The sequence below is a fragment of the Simochromis diagramma genome, unplaced genomic scaffold (genome assembly GCF_900408965.1).
Source record: "Simochromis diagramma unplaced genomic scaffold, fSimDia1.1 OVJJ01000293.1, whole genome shotgun sequence".
NCBI lineage: Eukaryota > Metazoa > Chordata > Actinopteri > Cichliformes > Cichlidae > Simochromis > Simochromis diagramma.
In genome coordinates this window covers 26,450,073-26,472,049 of record NW_024386801.1, presented here as the reverse complement: position 1 = coordinate 26,472,049, position 21,977 = coordinate 26,450,073, and the positions used below count along the sequence as shown (strand labels likewise).

The window sequence follows — 21,977 nt, the reverse complement described above, 5'->3', positions numbered from 1 at the left end:
ATTCGAGAAAGCAAAGAGTAATCGAGCGCCAATTAAAAGAGCTGTGTTTTACCTGCGGACCCAGTGTTACTGAGCGGACTTATAGCATCTTGAGCTGGAGCGAGGATCCGATTAAGTATTCACAAGTCATTTGTCAAATTAACCCTCATCCTCCATTTTTACGCTGTTAATTTGTTTATATTTGTCTAGCCAAAATGTTGCACATCATTATATATCAGCTAGCTGAGCTTCACTAACACTCCAAATGTTCCTGCTATTTAGGTGACTTTTTTTTATAGCGTCCAACGTGAGCTGTACGATTTAGATTTTTAGGAAGACTAAAATCAGAAACTGGTATATCATCTTTAAATGGAAACTAGAAAGCTAACTTCCTGATAACTTCTAATTCCACTAAAATTTTTAGATCCTCATTTTCATTGATGTTACCTTTTTAAGTCTTAAGACATCATGTGGGAGAACAACACAATGATCATTCTAATTTAAGAATTTGGACAACTTTTAAAATGTCAGTGAAACCTTAGAATGTGTTTGCTTTGCGAGCTGAGGAGCCTTTGGACCTGGAAATGAGTAATGTAGTCAGAATCAGCAACTGGTTCCATTGCTGTTCACTCACATAGGAGATGTCAGTAACTGTTTCATCTCATCTTATTCAAACCATTTCTGTCCTTGAAGACTGTCAGACTAGACTTTTTTCCCATACCTGGAAAGTGTTAAATTGTACCTGAACTGAATCCTTAAGGCTAAGCAGTGTCCTTTAGTGATGTGCATGTCTACAGGCAGGAACCTTGAGTTTTGTATTAAATGTAATTCTCGTAAATTCATGTGTTTACAATTTTTAAACCTTCCAAAATGATTGAAAACTCTCAGTGTGAAGAAACCTTTGCTATCACTCTGCTGCAGCCGAGTCCGAGCAGGGCAGCACAGCAGCATGTGTCCACTGGTAAAATGCTGCCCCCTGGTGGTGAAAGGTTTAATTAAATTCTGCAAAAAGTACCTTTAATGAAGTAGGCATGCATAAAAAAAGAAGAAAAACACAATCTTGCTTACAATCAGCAAAGCATTAGCTTTATAGGAAACTAGTACACCTCTGAACTTATCAAAAGAAATAGTTCCTTTGTTGATCCCAGCAGGTGGTGACAACATGCAGCAGCGATATATATTTAATGGCATTTGACATCGGTAGCATAAGTCATGGCAGACAGGAAGAAGCACTGTTACATTTGGGGAAGAAAGATCATACAGTGCTAGTTTACATGTCTTCAAAATGATTATTTCAAGTAGGGATGGAAACGCCAGCAACATTTTTATCATGTTCTTCCTAAAATAAGTTAACCTAAAAAGGAGTTTTCTTGTTTGTTTTCTTATTCTGGATTATGTGATTGTTTCAATTGCTTCTATAGTTGTAAATATTCTTTCTTTATGACTTGGATGTAAATTAAAATACTATTTTGGTATCTCAGGCAGATAACCTAAGCAAGAAGTATGCTTACATGATGTACATACTGTGAATGCCTGTTTTTGAAACCTTAATAAAAAAATATAAATAAAAAAAAAAAAAAAAAAAAGGAGTTTTCTGAGGAGGGGGGGGGGCACAATGGTTTGGAAATGTATAACTGGATGTTTGCATTCCATTCTAAATATTCACATCTGTAGGGAGATCACTAAGACCCTAAACTCAAAGTATAAACCCCTGAGGAGAGAGAGTCTAATCATCCACCTAATCCCTGCTGGCGCCAGGGTGAAAAGGACAATTTAATAAAATAAGAATGTCTCAAAGGCAGCCGACAAGCCTGCCTCTAGACCACAACCTCATGTGTTCCATATTTCAGTCTTGTTCCCTTTTTAGTAAGAGTGTTGGAATTGTTCAAAGGCTACTTTCTTGTATTCACTTACTCTCAGTGTTGAAGACAGTTTAAGAAAAGGTGCATTAAAATTTAACATGATGCAATGAGCCAACAGACAGACGGAGACGTGCTCAGAGCTCTGTGTAAACTGTAATCTGCACTGAAGTCACTGACCTGTAGGAAGTACTCTGTTCACGACATCAGATAATGAAGCAGATGTGTTGACACTGAAAATCTGCAGAGATGAACTTGTTTCTTGTTACACAGCTGAGTCAAATCAATCAGCAGAATTAATAATGGATTCCCAACCCTAATCTCAGACCACCGAGGCAAAAATTCTTCTGCTTATTAGTCATCAAAGAAAAAGACTCAGAATATTTTGTGGTAAACAAAAGGTTCAGAAATTTAATTTCATTTTTTTTTAACAAAATAATTTGTGGCCACTGAGTGAAGTTCTTTACAGGTGATATTTGCTAACGAGTGTAAAGGTGATGGCTTGTTTTAAGCAAGCTTCAGTAACACTGCTGAGAGGAACATGATTCCTAATAAAGGTTTTAAATCACAGATTTGTGTGTGACGGGTTTAAATATGCAGAAACTTTTGATTATGAACAGAAATCTGTCTGAAACACATCGGAGCTGCTAATTTATTAAAATGAATTATAAATATGACATGAGCAGGAGCCATGTACAGATTTAAAGAGACCTACCTAAAGAAAAGATTCAGAGGAGGAAATCAGACTTTTTGTTTTTGTAAACCAAGATGGTGGTGTGGAACAGTGAACAGCCCAACACATTGTTCCAACTGTTTCACCCTTTAAATATTCAATAAAAACAAACAAACTTTGCGTAAAGCAGAGAAGATGTCTTGGTTTGACCTTCAGGTCTCAGTGCTAACGTCACTGTGCTGGCTTTGTTCCAGTGTTCTTCCTGATGGCTCTCGGTCTGTGTGTTCCTCATTATTTGGAAACAATCAAAATATCATCCATTAACATTGTTGTGATGTCTCTGCACAGCATTTCATAAACATTCAGTTTAACTTCCTGCTTTTACATCCTACATTATCTCTGTCCTCTTATCACCTTCTGTTTCCTTTCCTTCCACTTTTCCAAGTTAAAGGTGGAGAAAATAAAACATTTACATCCTTTTCTGTCCCTTTTTCACACAGTTCAGTGATGATTTTATTCAAACTCTACGGTTTCAGTGACTCTAAACTTGGACACATATAACCTTTATTCATGTCATGACATGAGTGATTTAAACCTGACAACACATTAATGCTTCAGAAAATATTATCTCAACAGTTATTTTTCCTGAGAGTCAGCTCTGGGGATGTTTCTGATAAGATGGTTTACATTACTTAATCCTTTGCTAAGTTCCAGGAATACTGCCCCTTTGAATTTCTCAGATTTATGTTATTATCATATTTACACTGTTTGCAAATCTTATTAATGCACCCTGCAGCAGGAACTGGAAAGGACCAAAGTAAAAAACATATATAGGTTTTTCCTTGTTTTCATATTTATTTTCTGTTTTCTTCCAAAACTCTACGAGAACAAACAACCCATCAACCAGCTCTTGAGTGAGGACGGGTACTTTCTAACCCTCCTTCTTTCCCTCACTTCCTGTATCTTTTTCTTTTGTCAAGCTCCTTCTTCTCCCAAGTTTTACGGATTTGGTTCTGCTTTGTCCTCAGACAGAGAGGAGAGACCTCCTCTCCTCCTCTACCTCATCCAAGCTTACCACTTTGCTGCCACTGGTTTTCCAGCTTTCCTTCTCTGCATCCTAATCTGTAAACTGATCTTATCAAGATATCAGAACAGATTTCTATTTTACTAAGTCTGGCCTCAAGGCTTACACTATATATTGATATGTAAATAGACAATAATCAGCCCAGTCCAATCCAATCCAGTTAGCTTCTCCCAGACTTTCCAGTGTAGTTTAAGATCAGGCGATGAGGGTTTGTGTTCAATAGAAAACAGCTGTGTTAACTGACAGGATGGACGGCTGTGTGTCAGCTAAGAAATTCATCTGGATGTGAGATGATCTCCATGGAGATCCTCCTCTGCTCCCTGAGCTCCTTCCTCTTCAGTCGGCTCTCCTTCAGCTGAACAAACGCTGAAGTTATAGTAAACCAGCTCAGTGCTGTCAGGTGCACTTGGCTTCTGCCCCCTGCTGGCCTAGAGAGACATGACAGCACAGGTCAGACTGACTGCATTGATCATGTCTTCAATGCAATAAACAGGCTTCAGATCTTTTCAGTACCTTACAGCAGAAATATAGAGCAGTGATCATAAACAGCACAATCACCAGCAGGACGACCGCAGTGACGGTAGGAGCTGCAGGATCTGTTGGAACTGACAAAAAACAGTCATCTCAGTTTCATGAGTCCAGTCTCATTAACAGATGGTTTCATTCAGTCCCAGTTATACCAGCTCATTACACTGAACCAGAAACATTTTATTGACCCCTGATAGGGTTATGCAGTTTAAATGAATGAAAAATTAAAGAAAGAAATATACCACTGTATAAATGTGCTTATGTCTACATAAAAATAATAAGTGAGAACAGATTACTGCGGGATATACATCACAGCAGAAAGAAGAAGCTTCTTCGTGTTTGGAAATTTCTGTTTTCGTCTGGAAATGATAAAGCATTTTTTTTGCTTTCTAAGGAACCGGACCCAAAAAAGACCATGAACTGTAAAACACATAATCCAACCACACCTGCCAAGGTTTAAAAACTTAAACCATGAACTAGTGGACTGAACCCAGCTGGGTCCAGATTCTCAGCTTTCTGCTTTGAACAAGTTCAGATTCATTCACAAGTTACCAAAGCCAAACTTTGTGTTCTTCTTTTTTTCTTGTAGGGTAAAACGGGATCACTAATCCACTCAGTGTCTCAGATTAAAAGTCCACTTGTTGTCATAGCTACTGATGGAAAAATGCAGTTTGTTAGAATCAGTCTTTTTACTTCCAGTAAAATTAAGAAATCTTTGACTGTTTCCTTTTTGTATTACATTTTGACACATTAGGTCACTCTTTATAAAAAAAATCCATGAACTTTGTAGTTCAGCCCACACGAGATCACCGACTGTTTCAGGGACAGAAAACATGACTGTCATAGAGGAAATCAGTGATCAGCACCTGAGCAGGTGAGATTCAGGATGAACAAAGTCTTTTCTGATGTTGAGCACTCCATCAGAGCAGATCCAGCCTGAACGGGTCTGATCTGCCACACAGATGTTTGTGAGGACTTTATGAGTCCTCCATAATCAAACGGGCCACAGTGCAGGCGTTCACAGACTTCATCTGCTGTTTCGTCCAGGATCCTGTCAAACACAGACACCCGTCTCCACTCTCCCAGATGTTTCTCCTCCAGTGTACCTGCACAGTGACTAGCTCCTCCCACCAACCTGACATCATCAGGCTCTGGACACAAAGCAGAGAGTCATCAGCAACTGAAAAACATAATTTTGAACCAAATCAAAGCTGCACGCTGTGAATGGCGCCCGACGTAGCATCTAAAACATTCTGCAATAACTGATATTAGAGCAAATAGATCCCTTGATTATAATGTGACCAGAGAGGAGGATCATTAAGTGAAATGAATGTTTTAGCAAGCTAAGCTGAGTCTAAAGTCTAAGTTTTCAGTGTTTGACACTGACAGTGTCACTGAGGTAACCTTTGCTGAACATATCACATGCTCATATTCAGAGTTTCAGTTTAAAATCTGCTGGAAGCACCAAAGTTTCACTAGTTCTTTGACTTCCTGATACATCCTGATATAGCTTCTCTGTTGAAGGAATGTCATTTATATATGCAAACAGCCACAGCAGCACAGACTGTGCATCATATTATCACTGACACTCGCATGTATTTGGTCCTAATCTACTGCTAAATCTCTTTCACATAGTTGGAGCTGCAGATACTGGAATGCACTTTAAGCCTCTGACAATGTTTAAGTGTAGTTTAAAGTCTCACAGATGTAATGTTAATGTTAATGTAATGTACTGAGAATATGCTGAAGGCTCAGATCTCTATCAGATTTATTACATCTAAAAATTTCCCATTCTCGCTGAGGGCGGTCTATCCAGCTTTGGGGTTATTACCACTGGGCCCACTGTTACTCAGTGTAAACGTATTTACCATTTATCACAAATATTTATGTTATGTATGCTGAAGGCATTAGGAAGGGTAAAAGTATTTCCTGAATGACAGTTTGTGTACTGTGTACTAGTACTCGTAGTAAAAATGAACAAATCTATGCCATGGTTATTCAAAGAAACAGGATCATATTGCAAACACAAAATAAGCACTAATAACACAAGGACATGGGAATAAGAGAAAAACTTAAATTAAAAATACACATAAAATCTCATTGTTGGAGAAACTGCGGTGAAAGAAAATTCTTTTTATTGTGGAGTGTGTGTGAAATTCTTTTTTCACATAATTTACATTTTTTTGGCAAAATGTAAACATTGTTTATGAGATGAACTCTGGAAAAGAAACAAAAATGCCCTGTTAGGGTTTTAGGGATCTTATGACAGACTAGGTGGTAACGTCTGTGTTTATTATAGCTGAGTCCCTTACTCGATGAAGTATTTGGCTGTCTGTAACAGTAGTTCACTGCAGTTTGAGATGATTGTCAATGATTGTCTTTTCTTAAGCTGTGTGTAAACAGAGTGTTTCAGCTTACCTGACACAGTGACGGTCAGCTGGTGGCTCTCAGAGGAGAAGTTATCAGAAAAAATGTAGATGTGATAAACACAGCTGTAGTTTCCTTGGTGGGCGGGCTCTGCAGCAGGAAACAAGAAGTGGGCAGAGTGATTGACAGCTGGCTGGCTGCAGCTGTATGTTGTGTTGGAGGAGGTGAAGGTGAGCTGGAAAGAGCCTCCTGGGTACTTTGGCTGGATGGAGCAGCTGATGGTGAAGCTGGAGCCCCTGGACACCTGAAGCTCCTGCTGCTGGGCCTTGAAAACCCTGTCCATGGAGGATGCATGGATGTTTGGCTGAACCAGCAGGTCTGTAAACACATATAAGATGGAAGGTGAGCTGATGAAGTGTTTACAAGCCAAAATAAATGAGGAGTTTTGCATCAGGAAGACCTCGAGCGTAAAATCAAACGTCAAAAATCAACCCATCACACTTTTATATTGCACTCAAATTAAACTTATAATTTCACATGAGGATTTGTCTAACATGTGACTGTTTTTAGTAGCAGACCTACACACACACACACACACACACACACACACACACACACACACACACACACACACACACACACACACACACACACACACACACACACACACAAACACAAACACACACACACACACACACACACACACACACACACACACACACACACACAAACAAACACATACACACTACTCCATTATGTTAATAATTGTTTTTGCTAAATAAATGGAGTAAAGCTGTGTTGACTCCTCTACCAGCAGCAGTGTCAAAGTACAGAGATCAATCATTCAGATGTTTATGATTCCTTTTATCACTCAAACTGAGTGATAAATATATATACTTTAAAATATTGTAATGTGATTTATGGTCCTGCGTCAGAGCCTGTCAGTTACTAAAGCCTGTTCCCATTGAAATGCCTCTGGTTGCCACCTCAGGCCTGCATTTACAGTTTTTTCTGATGGCTTGAGCACCTTTTTTGTAACTATTGGCTATTTTTGCAAAACTCTACACACAAATAAGAAAACTCTTCACCCAATCAGCAAAACATTGTAGTTTTCTTGTAAAAGCGAATAACCCTTGCTTACAGTTTTTTACAGACGCTAGGACACATTTCTCAATACTTAGGTCACTTTTGCAAAACTCCTCACACAGTGAGCACAACAGAAGTCTATGTGGGCTAAACTGAGGATCAGTTATCATTGTTTTGGAACCCATTAACCAGTTTCACCTCCACCAGACTTTGTGTCTGTACTTGTCTATAAACAGCTGCTGGAGCTCTGACATGTAGGCGGCTGTTCTAGCTACTATCTGTCACAGCTTTTTACATCTCTGTCATATATGAAGTCATAGATGATTACATCAGAATGATCACCTGAACAGATGAGTTTAAGGATTTGGTAAGAATAATGTTTTCTTGTTGCACAATTCCTCAGAGGAGATCTGGACAGAGCACAGTCAGGTGTGATCGACCATGCAACTGTGCGTGAGACGTCTGCCTTTTGTATAGAAACAGCTGAGCCACAGTCCAGATGTTCACAGAAAACACCTGCTTCTTTCAGCATCCAGGAATCATGATAGGCACACAGTGGACTCCATCCTCCCTGATGTTTCACCTCCAGTGTACCTGCACAGCGATTGGCTCCTCCCACCAACCGGAAATCATCAGGCTCTAACAGAAAGCAGAGAGTCGTCAGTAAATAAGTGAATTTACTTCTGAAAATTTTAAATTTTAAATGACTGCTGCTCTGTGATTCTTCATTTCACTCTGATTTCTCTTTTTACCTTTAGATCTCTGCTTTCCTTCAGCCTGGACTCCTGAGGAGAAAACAGTAACACTATTCAGTGTGAAGAAGGAATTTGATTGGAGCTCACATGAGAACAGAACAACCTCCCTGAAATTTCCACCAGCTCAAAAATACCACAGTAAGCCAATATTAGACTCATTGATTTGTTTTCAGTGAGCCTAAAATGAAATAATGTCAAATTTTAAAAGTCCAGAGAGTGCTTCACACAGGCTGAATGGAGCAGGAAGCAGGTTTGTTGATACATTTTAGAAAAATGTCAGCAACAGATTTACTTTTAAATTCATTCAGTTATATATAATCTTGGAACTAAAACAAAGTAGTTCTGAAAATAATTGTGAAAATCAAATTCAGAATTTGAAATAGCAACTTAGAATCCATGACTCACTTTAAAGGTGATTTAATCCTGAGGAACAACCACTACATGAACTGTCATGCAGACAGTCTCAGCAGGCAAGGCCAAAGATCCTTATGTCCTTTGATTTTTCAGCCACTGTGATTTTATGTAAGCATCGACGTGTGAACAGATCCTGACCGCCAACAGGCCACTGGGCCCCATCTCCATCTCAGCTGGCCCAGCAGTATCTGCCATTTTTATCACTTCAGAGAATGAGGCATTTTCAGGAACATGTTCCTGATATTATGACAGTAATTTATTTTTGATTTGTTAAAAAAAAATATGATGAGAAAATGAGATTAAAATCAGCTCCAGCTGGTGGAAACAGTCTTTAGTAGGGATGGGCCCACCTACTATCCTTGGAAACGTTAACATGATTGGCTAGAATCTGAAGTGTATCACATCTCAGGAAAAAAAGCACCGAAATAAAGCACCGAAATGTGCGCTGCGTTTCGGTCTGGTTACTACCGTTTATGTCATAATGGCACCGGATATCGGTACCCATCCCTAGTCTTTAGGTGTGTTCAGCTGGTTGTTCAGTTCCAGCTTTAGAGAAAGATGAGATTCCCTTTAAAACTGGATTACAGGCTGCACACTTCATTCTCATTTCTCAAACTACTTCTAATACTACTACCCATCTCCCCTCCCAGGGAATGGGCTGCCAAACATTTCTCATGAGTAAAATTAACATGAGTCTGAATCATCATAACTTAATATGAACTCATCTGACACTGCAGCGATATCAGGATAAGTGACTGTGAACAGAATAAACTTTTTACCTTTGTGTGTGTCAGAGTCCTACCTGTGCTCCACAGCAGCTGCAGCAGCAGCAGCAGCAGCAGTAGGTGATCCATGTCCAGGTAGATGTCTCCTTGTCTGCTCTCTGCTCTGATCATCAGCTGTGCTGTCCTCAGTGTTTACCTGCTGCAGGTCACTCCACCTGAGTGCAGAATCACAGACAGTTAGCTCTGATGGATGACCAGCTTCTGCCTCTTTTGCCTTTCTCTTTGAGCTTCATAACATTTCAATAAAGTTGAGCCGCTGTGAGGAAAACCACAGGAAAAAAGAGGTGTTACTGTTGATCCATGACGTGGTCACGAGGGAAATACCATGATGTGTTGTTTTTTGTTTTATTTTATCATATTACATGAGCCAGCCCATTGTTTCCTGCTTCTTGTTTAAAAGCTCACTAACTGTGCAGCTAAGAACGAGAAAGGTTGCTCTGTGAGTGCACAGCTGAAGATAGAGCTTCAGAACTTTCACTTACTTTCATGAGGACAAACTCTGAAACCAGCAGATACGTCAGCTCTTTACTTACATCAGACACTTTACAGATTTAGTCTACAGATTAAATAAAATTCAACCTTTGAGTTTCTTTTTGTCTTGGTGCAGATTGACTCAACATGTGCTCCATCTATCAGTGAGAAGACACACTCACACTTCTGAACACTACAATCTACCTACTTGTAGATGTGTGTCTACAACAGACACACATTATGCCCCTATCGTGGTCAAAACCTCTGATTGGCCATGGTCAAGACATTCCTGTGGTCCTTCGTGTGTACGTTTGAAAGTGCAGGTGGATAGAGAGAGGTGAGTAGCTTGAATAAAGTGACGTTGATTCATTAAATCCTGAATCAACTTTTAAATGTATTTTGCCAGAAATGCCAGAAACGCTTTGTGGTCTTTTTTTTGTACTCAATTCTGAGCTGCAGGTTTTGTTTCTCTCCAAAATTCACTGAACCAGCAGCAAAAGAAGATCCAAACTACGATTCACATTTGAGAAATCTCGTCATTAATTTCCTCTTACTCTTGTTTTTTTTGCTTCCACCACGATAAAATCTCACTTCCTGCACTGCTCTCTCTACTTCAAGAACACTTTCCCATCTTAAATCTCCATTTTCTGCATTATTCATTCGCTTACCCGCCAGTCGGTCGCTGTCTTTTTTTTTCTTTTTCTTTTTACTTAAATGTCTTCAGACAAGAAAGCCTAATTTCTGCTGTTCAATACTGAAGAAATGTAAACTTTTTTAAATTATGCAAAATTGCAGAATGTTGCAGAAAATTTTAAGGTTATCTGCTATAAAAAGCCAGACCAGGAAAATCTCCTTCATGTTTTTCTGTTTTATTCTCAGTTACTTTGACACAAAGGCATCTGCTGTGATGCTCACGATTCTGATGAAGTCTCACATGGATCAGTACTGATAAATGATCAGAATTATAATATTTATGTCTGAGGCTAAATTGAATCAAATCGAATTGTGACCTTGTGAATAGGAATCAAATGGATTATAGAAATGCGGTTGAAAAATCTGGGTGCGCCTAACTTTTGCGCTGATGCGCCTAAGAAAAAAAGTTAGGCGCACCAGTGCAGCCATGGCAAAAACTTAGTCTAGAGCCCTGCTAAAGTTAGTTTTTTTGTTTTTCTTTAATAGGCCAGTTTATTTTTTTCTTTCTTTGCTACATAAAACAGTCAAGCTTCTAACATGTAAACACAACTGTCCGCCATCTATAATCCAGTTTTGAGATCCCTTCCCAGACGCTTTAACGCCCACTCACATCATGGGCCATCTGACCTCAGGAAATCACATTGATTCAGAGATGGTCTTTCCCTTTTCACGTAAATGGCCTCCTTGACTCCGCGCTCAAACCAGCGTTCCTCCCTGTCCAGGATGTGTACATCCTCATCATTGAAAGACTGTCCACTGGCCTGTAGGTGTAAATATACTGCAGAGTCCTGGCCTGACGAGGTAGCTCTTCTGTCTTCAAACAACCTAAGTCCAGACGCTTTTCTTTCCAAGCTACTTAGACTACGATAACCTGGATGACTGAGAACTTTCAAAGACAAACAACTTGTTGTGGAAATGTCTTTTATTCATTACTTTTTTGTTGTGTGGTTCTGGCTCATTGCTATTGTCTGTAAAAACAACTTAATCTGACCATGCTGTGTGTGTGTTTGTGTGTGTGTGTGTAGTTTTTTTTTTAATGTTTTTATCTTTGATATAAGGCACTGCTACATAGAACAAACCAAAGAGCTTCCTTAGTGTCTCACAGTGAAACATTAAGAAGCAGTGTGTCCTGGCAGCTTCCACAGCCTGAAATGAGCGAGTTCAGATGATGACAGTAATGTGTAAAGGAAGTAGTACTACCTGCTGACTCAGCAGGACCCTGAACAACATGCAGTGTGTAAGAAACATGTGGAGTGGAGACCAGATGCTGTTTTTGTCAGATTATTAGAGAAAGATATTGTAAGAAAATTACATTTAAATTCAATAAATGTTTTAACCTCAGAGATAATCTGAGTTTTGTTTGAATACTATTAGCATTACAAGATGCAGTGTCTAACTACAGGTCAGAATAACATCGAATAAAATGATGATATTTGTTCCCATGAAGCTGAGGCTTTCATCACACAGGAGATTTAAAACTGATCACATGCTAATGGTTATAAGTTGTTATTTAAACAGTGGCAAGTTATTTTCCTGAGAATTTGTTCTGAGGAACTTTGAGATAACATTGTTAACTTCTGTCCTACACTCCAGGAACACCACCCACACCAACTCCCTTTGTTTTCCTATGAGTAGGGTTTTTTTTTTTTATAGTGGTCACACTGTTGAAATTCTTCTGGTGAAACTCTGTAAAATGAAATGGGAATATAAAGAAAAAGGATGAAGGTGAAAATTGATTTGATGTTTAAGTGTTGAACAGCAGTGAGTGAGTCTTTATATTTCCACAGGTTTGCAGACAGTGGCAGCTCGGTGCTGCAGGATGCAGAGTCAGACGCTGAAATATGTCTCTCATTTAGTATAGAAGTGTTTCTTTATCGTGTCAGAAAATTGAGCTGCTTATATATTTAAATATATTATTAAATGATCGACGATCCTAATCTGTAAACTGATTTTATCAAGATATCAGAACAGATTTCTATTTTACTAAATCTGGCCTCAAGGCTTACACCATATATTGATATGTAAATAGACAATAATCAGCCCAGTCCAATCCAATCCAGTTAGCTTCTCCCAGACTTTCCAGTGTAGTTTAAGATCAGGCGATGAGGGTTTGTGTTCAATAGAAAACAGCTGTGTTAACTGACAGGATGGACGGCTGTGTGTCAGCTAAGAAATTCATCTGGATGTGAGATGATCTCCATGGAGATCCTCCTCTGCTCCCTGAGCTCCTTCCTCTTCAGTCGGCTCTCCTTCAGCTGAACAAACGCTGAAGTTATAGTAAACCAGCTCAGTGCTGTCAGGTGCACTTGGCTTCTGCCCCCTGCTGGCCTGGAGAGACATGACAGCACAGGTCAGACTGACTGCATTGATCATGTCTTCAATGCAATAAACAGGCTTCAGATCTTTTCAGTACCTTACAGCAGAAATATAGAGCAGTGATCATAAACAGCACAATCACCAGCAGGACGACCGCCGTGACGGTAGGAGCTGCAGGATCTGTTGGAACTGACAAAAAACAGTCATCTCAGTTTCATGAGTCCAGTCTCATTAACAGATGGTTTCATTCAGTCCCAGTTATACCAGCTCATTACACTGAACCAGAAACATTTTATTGACCCCTGATAGGGTTATGCAGTTTAAATGAATGAAAAATTAAAGAAAGAAATATACCACTGTATAAATGTGCTTATGTCTACATAAAAATAATAAGTGAGAACAGATTACTGCGGGATATACATCACAGCAGAAAGAAGAAGCTTCTTCGTGTTTGGAAATTTCTGTTTTCGTCTGGAAATGATAAAGCATTTTTTTTGCTTTCTAAGGAACCGGACCCAAAAAAGACCATGAACTGTAAAACACATAATCCAACCACACCTGCCAAGGTTTAAAAACTTAAACCATGAACTAGTGGACTGAACCCAGCTGGGTCCAGATTCTCAGCTTTCTGCTTTGAACAAGTTCAGATTCATTCACAAGTTACCAAAGCCAAACTTTGTGTTCTTCTTTTTTTCTTGTAGGGTAAAACGGGATCACTAATCCACTCAGTGTCTCAGATTAAAAGTCCACTTGTTGTCATAGCTACTGATGGAAAAATGCAGTTTGTTAGAATCAGTCTTTTTACTTCCAGTAAAATTAAGAAATCTTTGACTGTTTCCTTTTTGTATTACATTTTGACACATTAGGTCACTCTTTATAAAAAAAATCCATGAACTTTGTAGTTCAGCCCACACGAGATCACCGACTGTTTCAGGGACAGAAAACATGACTGTCATAGAGGAAATCAGTGATCAGCACCTGAGCAGGTGAGATTCAGGATGAACAAAGTCTTTTCTGATGTTGAGCACTCCATCAGAGCAGATCCAGCCTGAACGGGTCTGATCTGCCACACAGATGTTTGTGAGGACTTTATGAGTCCTCCATAATCAAACGGGCCACAGTGCAGGCGTTCACAGACTTCATCTGCTGTTTCGTCCAGGATCCTGTCAAACACAGACACCCGTCTCCACTCTCCCAGATGTTTCTCCTCCAGTGTACCTGCACAGTGACTAGCTCCTCCCACCAACCTGACATCATCAGGCTCTGGACACAAAGCAGAGAGTCATCAGCAACTGAAAAACATAATTTTGAACCAAATCAAAGCTGCACGCTGTGAATGGCGCCCGACGTAGCATCTAAAACATTCTGCAATAACTGATATTAGAGCAAATAGATCCCTTGATTATAATGTGACCAGAGAGGAGGATCATTAAGTGAAATGAATGTTTTAGCAAGCTAAGCTGAGTCTAAAGTCTAAGTTTTCAGTGTTTGACACTGACAGTGTCACTGAGGTAACCTTTGCTGAACATATCACATGCTCATATTCAGAGTTTCAGTTTAAAATCTGCTGGAAGCACCAAAGTTTCACTAGTTCTTTGACTTCCTGATACATCCTGATATAGCTTCTCTGTTGAAGGAATGTCATTTATATATGCAAACAGCCACAGCAGCACAGACTGTGCATCATATTATCACTGACACTCGCATGTATTTGGTCCTAATCTACTGCTAAATCTCTTTCACATAGTTGGAGCTGCAGATACTGGAATGCACTTTAAGCCTCTGACAATGTTTAAGTGTAGTTTAAAGTCTCACAGATGTAATGTTAATGTTAATGTAATGTACTGAGAATATGCTGAAGGCTCAGATCTCTATCAGATTTATTACATCTAAAAATTTCCCATTCTCGCTGAGGGCGGTCTATCCAGCTTTGGGGTTATTACCACTGGGCCCACTGTTACTCAGTGTAAACGTATTTACCATTTATCACAAATATTTATGTTATGTATGCTGAAGGCATTAGGAAGGGTAAAAGTATTTCCTGAATGACAGTTTGTGTACTGTGTACTAGTACTCGTAGTAAAAATGAACAAATCTATGCCATGGTTATTCAAAGAAACAGGATCATATTGCAAACACAAAATAAGCACTAATAACACAAGGACATGGGAATAAGAGAAAAACTTAAATTAAAAATACACATAAAATCTCATTGTTGGAGAAACTGCGGTGAAAGAAAATTCTTTTTATTGTGGAGTGTGTGTGAAATTCTTTTTTCACATAATTTACATTTTTTTGGCAAAATGTAAACATTGTTTATGAGATGAACTCTGGAAAAGAAACAAAAATGCCCTGTTAGGGTTTTAGGGATCTTATGACAGACTAGGTGGTAACGTCTGTGTTTATTATAGCTGAGTCCCTTACTCGATGAAGTATTTGGCTGTCTGTAACAGTAGTTCACTGCAGTTTGAGATGATTGTCAATGATTGTCTTTTCTTAAGCTGTGTGTAAACAGAGTGTTTCAGCTTACCTGACACAGTGACGGTCAGCTGGTGGCTCTCAGAGGAGAAGTTATCAGAAAAAATGTAGATGTGATAAACACAGCTGTAGTTTCCTTGGTGGGCGGGCTCTGCAGCAGGAAACAAGAAGTGGGCAGAGTGATTGACAGCTGGCTGGCTGCAGCTGTATGTTGTGTTGGAGGAGGTGAAGGTGAGCTGGAAAGAGCCTCCTGGGTACTTTGGCTGGATGGAGCAGCTGATGGTGAAGCTGGAGCCCCTGGACACCTGAAGCTCCTGCTGCTGGGCCTTGAAAACCCTGTCCATGGAGGATGCATGGATGTTTGGCTGAACCAGCAGGTCTGTAAACACATATAAGATGGAAGGTGAGCTGATGAAGTGTTTACAAGCCAAAATAAATGAGGAGTTTTGCATCAGGAAGACCTCGAGCGTAAAATCAAACGTCAAAAATCAACCCATCACACTTTTATATTGCACTCAAATTAAACTTATAATTTCACATGAGGATTTGTCTAACATGTGACTGTTTTTAGTAGCAGACCTACACACACACACACACACACACACAAACACACACACATACACACACACAAACACAAACAATCACATACACACTACTCCATTATGTTAATAATTGTTTTTGCTAAATAAATGGAGTAAAGCTGTGTTGACTCCTCTACCAGCAGCAGTGTCAAAGTACAGAGATCAATCATTCAGATGTTTATGATTCCTTTTATCACTCAAACTGAGTGATAAATATATATACTTTAAAATATTGTAATGTGATTTATGGTCCTGCGTCAGAGCCTGTCAGTTACTAAAGCCTGTTCCCATTGAAATGCCTCTGGTTGCCACCTCAGGCCTGCATTTACAGTTTTTTCTGATGGCTTGAGCACCTTTTTTGTAACTATTGGCTATTTTTGCAAAACTCTACACACAAATAAGAAAACTCTTCACCCAATCAGCAAAACATTGTAGTTTTCTTGTAAAAGCGAATAACCCTTGCTTACAGTTTTTTACAGACGCTAGGACACATTTCTCAATACTTAGGTCACTTTTGCAAAACTCCTCACACAGTGAGCACAACAGAAGTCTATGTGGGCTAAACTGAGGATCAGTTATCATTGTTTTGGAACCCATTAACCAGTTTCACCTCCACCAGACTTTGTGTCTGTACTTGTCTATAAACAGCTGCTGGAGCTCTGACATGTAGGCGGCTGTTCTAGCTACTATCTGTCACAGCTTTTTACATCTCTGTCATATATGAAGTCATAGATGATTACATCAGAATGATCACCTGAACAGATGAGTTTAAGGATTTGGTAAGAATAATGTTTTCTTGTTGCACAATTCCTCAGAGGAGATCTGGACAGAGCACAGTCAGGTGTGATCGACCATGCAACTGTGCGTGAGACGTCTGCCTTTTGTATAGAAACAGCTGAGCCACAGTCCAGATGTTCACAGAAAACACCTGCTTCTTTCAGCATCCAGGAATCATGATAGGCACACAGTGGACTCCATCCTCCCTGATGTTTCACCTCCAGTGTACCTGCACAGCGATTGGCTCCTCCCACCAACCGGAAAGCATCAGGCTCTAACAGAAAGCAGAGAGTCGTCAGTAAATAAGTGAATTTACTTCTGAAAATTTTAAATTTTAAATGACTGCTGCTCTGTGATTCTTCATTTCACTCTGATTTCTCTTTTTACCTTTAGATCTCTGCTTTCCTTCAGCCTGGACTCCTGAGGAGAAAACAGTAACACTATTCAGTGTGAAGAAGGAATTTGATTGGAGCTCACATGAGAACAGAACAACCTCCCTGAAATTTCCACCAGCTCAAAAATACCACAGTAAGCCAATATTAGACTCATTGATTTGTTTTCAGTGAGCCTAAAATGAAATAATGTCAAATTTTAAAAGTCCAGAGAGTGCTTCACACAGGCTGAATGGAGCAGGAAGCAGGTTTGTTGATACATTTTAGAAAAATGTCAGCAACAGATTTACTTTTAAATTCATTCAGTTATATATAATCTTGGAACTAAAACAAAGTAGTTCTGAAAATAATTGTGAAAATCAAATTCAGAATTTGAAATAGCAACTTAGAATCCATGACTCACTTTAAAGGTGATTTAATCCTGAGGAACAACCACTACATGAACTGTCATGCAGACAGTCTCAGCAGGCAAGGCCAAAGATCCTTATGTCCTTTGATTTTTCAGCCACTGTGATTTTATGTAAGCATCGACGTGTGAACAGATCCTGACCGCCAACAGGCCACTGGGCCTCATCTCCATCTCAGCTGGCCCAGCAGTATCTGCCATTTTTATCACTTCAGAGAATGAGGCATTTTCAGGAACATGTTCCTGATATTATGACAGTAATTTATTTTTGATTTGTTAAAAAAAAATATGATGAGAAAATGAGATTAAAATCAGCTCCAGCTGGTGGAAACAGTCTTTAGTAGGGATGGGCCCGCCTACTATCCTTGGAAACGTTAACATGATTGGCTAGAATCTGAAGTGTATCACATCTCAGGAAAAAAAGCACCGAAATAAAGCACCGAAATGTGCGCTGCGTTTCGGTCTGGTTACTACCGTTTATGTCAGAACCGGTGCTATAATGGCACCGGATATCGGTACCCATCCCTAGTCTTTAGGTGTGTTCAGCTGGTTGTTCAGTTCCAGCTTTAGAGAAAGATGAGATTCCCTTTAAAACTGGATTACAGGCTGCACACTTCATTCTCATTCCTCAAACTACTTCTAATACTACTACCCGTCTCCCCTCCCAGGGAATGGGCTGCCAAACATTTCTCATGAGTAAAATTAACATGAGTCTGAATCATCATAACTTAATATGAACTCATCTGACACTGCAGCGATATCAGGATAAGTGACTGTGAACAGAATAAACTTTTTACCTTTGTGTGTGTCAGAGTCCTACCTGTGCTCCACAGCAGCTGCAGCTGCAGCAGCAGCAGCAGCAGGTGATCCATGTCCAGGTAGATGTCTCCTTGTCTGCTCTCTGCTCTGATCATCAGCTGTGCTGTCCTCAGTGTTTACCTGCTGCAGGTCACCCTGACCAGCTTCTGCCTCTTTTGCCTTTCTCTTTGAGCTTCATAACATTTCAATAAAGTTGAGCCGCTGTGAGGAAAACCACAGGAAAAAAGAGGTGTTACTGTTGATCCATGACGTGGTCACGAGGGAAATACCATGATGTGTTGTTTTTTGTTTTATTTTATCATATTACATGAGCCAGCCCATTGTTTCCTGCTTCCTGTTTAAAAGCTCACTAACTGTGCAGCTAAGAACGAGAAAGGTTGCTCTGTGAGTGCACAGCTGAAGATAGAGCTTCAGAACTTTCACTTACTTTCATGAGGACAAACTCTGAAACCAGCAGATACGTCAGCTCTTTACTTACATCAGACACTTTACAGATTTAGTCTACAGATTAAATAAAATTCAACCTTTGAGTTTCTTTTTGTCTTGGTGCAGATTGACTCAACATGTGCTCCATCTATCAGTGAGAAGACACACTCACACTTCTGAACACTACAATCTACCTACTTGTAGATGTGTGTCTACAACAGACACACATTATGCCCCTATCGTGGTCAAAACCTCTGATTGGCCGTGGTCAAGACATTCCTGTGGTCCTTCGTGTGTACGTTTGAAAGTGCAGGTGGATAGAGAGAGGTGAGTAGCTTGAATAAAGTGACGTTGATTCATTAAATCCTGAATCAACTTTTAAATGTATTTTGCCAGAAATGCCAGAAACGCTTTGTGGTCTTTTTTTTGTACTCAATTCTGAGCTGCAGGTTTTGTCTCTCTCCAAAATTCACTGAACCAGCAGCAAAAGAAGATCCAAACTACGATTCACATTTGAGAAATCTCGTCATTAATTTCCTCTTACTCTTGTTTTTTTGCTTCCACCACGATAAAATCTCACTTCCTGCACTGCTCTCTCTACTTCAAGAACACTTTCCCATCTTAAATCTCCATTTTCTGCATTATTCATTCGCTTACCCGCCAGTCGGTCGCTGTCTTTTTTTTTCTTTTTCTTTTTACTTAAATGTCTTCAGACAAGAAAGCCTAATTTCTGCTGTTCAATACTGAAGAAATGTAAACTTTTTTAAATTATGCAAAATTGCAGAATGTTGCAGAAAATTTTAAGGTTATCTGCTATAAAAAGCCAGACCAGGAAAATCTCCTTCATGTTTTTCTGTGTTTTATTCTCAGTTACTTTGACACAAAGGCATCTGCTGTGATGCTCACGATTCTGATGAAGTCTCACATGGATCAGTACTGATAAATGATCAGAATTATAATATTTATGTCTGAGGCTAAATTGAATCAAATCGAATTGTGACCTTGTGAATAGGAATCAAATGGATTATAGAAATGCGGTTGAAAAATCTGGGTGCGCCTAACTTTTGCGCTGATGCGCCTAAGAAAAAAAGTTAGGCGCACCAGTGCAGCCATGGCAAAAACTTAGTCTAGAGCCCTGCTAAAGTTAGTTTTTTTGTTTTTCTTTAATAGGCCAGTTTATTTTTTTCTTTCTTTGCTACATAAAACAGTCAAGCTTCTAACATGTAAACACAACTGTCCGCCATCTATAATCCAGTTTTGAGATCCCTTCCCAGACGCTTTACAGTTTTTTACAGCCGCTAGGACACATTTCACAATACTTAGGTCACTTTTGCAAAACTCTTCACACAATTCTCCTAACTGACTTTCAGCTTGGCAAAGCAGTTCATTTCACATTCAAAATGCACTACAACTACCAAAACACTTTATTCAGGCCTCAAATAAACTCATTCTTCCAGAACACTAGCAAAGGTTGACAGCCGACAAACACACTTTGTCACCCACAAAACAATGACCTAAAAAACACTAACAACATGTAGCATTACACAGTGTTTTCTTGTGTAAAACAAGGACACATCTCTGTTTATAATTTCAATATATGTTACTGGAATGAATCAGACATCATGCAGAATTCGTTACAGTTTTTTCTGAATGCTTAAACCCTAACTGTGATTCCTGTAGCACAATCTCTAAAACTATTCAGACTTATAGCAAAACCACTCACTGAGTTTGCAAAACTAAAAGCACAAAAACTGCTTTGCACTCAGTTTGCAATTTTGTAACACACACTTTGCAAAACTGTAGGCACAATTCACTGCACAACACTCAATTACCAAATTTCCAACACACTCCTAGCAAAAGTATACACATGTATGGCTATCATTAACACTAATTTGCCAACTGTCTGGCACACTTTCACATGTGAAAACTTTTTTAGATAATTAGTTCACTTTGCAATCAGCCTAAGCACTATAATACAGGTAAGCTGTGTGTGCGGAGTACAATGGAGGGAGCAGAAAGAGTGAGAAGTAGAGGAGGCCGAGGAAGAGGACGTGGAGGTGAAGAAGTAGGATGAAGAGGACGACAAGGACAAGGAGGAGCAAGAGGAAGACGAGGAGGGGGAGAGGAGATGAGGAGGGGGAGAGGAAGGGTAGGAAGAGTAAGAAATAGAATTGCTGATGACATCAGAGCTACAATAGTGGACCATGTAATCAACCGTGGAATGACCCTGAGGGTAGCTGGCCAATGGGTCCAGCCTAACTCGAGCCGCTACACTGTAGCAAGTACCATAAGGACATCTTGAAATGAGAATCGGTTAGTACAGTCACTTCACACAAAGATTTGTAGCACTGCCATATGCCAATGAGAAACACACCAATACCATTGACGTAAAAATACTGAAATTGTTACTTTACAGAATTGCTAGATGACCAGATGCTGGGGGCAGAGGAAGCATGTTCACTGCAGACCAAGTAACCCATATAGTCATTATGGTGATTGCAAATAATCCTATACTTGGAAATAAACACTTGTGTTTGTTTTGATGTGTTTGAATAAACACCAGTACTTGAAGTTTGGATCCCTCTATGCTTATGGATCTATGACAGAAGTATGAGCTCAAACTGACATAGCCTACCTTGTGCACAGAGAAAGCAAAAGCCAGATGTGTTTTGTATTCATACCATCAGTGTGCAGTTGGCGCATTGTGTGCTTAGTAGATGATGGCTTGTGTGTACTGTTTGATACGGAAACACCATTTTTACGAAGGTGTGAAGAGTTAATCCAGCTGTGTTTGCTTTTGCAAGAGAACTACAATGTTTTGATTATTGGGTGACAGGTTTTCTTATTTGTGTGAAGAGTTTTGCAAAATTAGCCAATAGTTACAAAAAATGTGCTTAAGCAATCAGAAAAAACTGTAATATTTGTTTATGTATTTTTATTTTTTTGCACTAAGTAATCCCAAAATACAAGAATTTGTATACACACCATCCACTGATACACATACAATAGTAATGCTAATCTACTCGGTCTTCTCCATTTGGCCACAGGTTCTCATCCACATCACATCTTATGTCATCTAGGGCAATAC

The 21,977-nt window shown here is 39.4% G+C and overlaps 2 protein-coding genes across 3 annotated transcripts in view; one reads left to right on the top strand and one right to left on the bottom strand.

Annotated features, from left to right (window-relative positions):
• Positions 1 to 19,262, bottom strand: part of LOC120730437 (scavenger receptor cysteine-rich type 1 protein M130-like) — a 32,802-nt gene extending 13,540 nt beyond the window's left edge. The window contains exons 1-6 of one of the 2 annotated variants that reach the window (XM_040026847.1): positions 18,465 to 19,262; positions 17,234 to 17,266; positions 16,824 to 17,120; positions 15,541 to 15,867; positions 6,542 to 6,868; positions 4,990 to 5,274 (exon numbers count right to left, since the gene is read on the bottom strand). In XM_040026847.1, coding sequence (XP_039882781.1) covers positions 4,990 to 5,274; positions 6,542 to 6,868; positions 15,541 to 15,867; positions 16,824 to 17,120; positions 17,234 to 17,266; positions 18,465 to 18,558 — 1,363 coding nt within the window. In that variant the 5' untranslated portion in view covers positions 18,559 to 19,262. Of the gene's footprint in view, positions 1 to 4,989; positions 5,275 to 6,541; positions 6,869 to 7,918; positions 8,216 to 8,328; positions 8,362 to 9,547; positions 9,808 to 15,540; positions 15,868 to 16,823; positions 17,121 to 17,233; positions 17,267 to 18,464 lie in introns of those variants that run through there. The other variant, XM_040026848.1, reaches the window with a different exon arrangement.
• Positions 1 to 21,977, top strand: part of LOC120730432 (deleted in malignant brain tumors 1 protein-like) — a 390,545-nt gene that overhangs the window by 122,147 nt on the left and 246,421 nt on the right. The gene's annotated exons all lie outside the window — the stretch shown is intronic.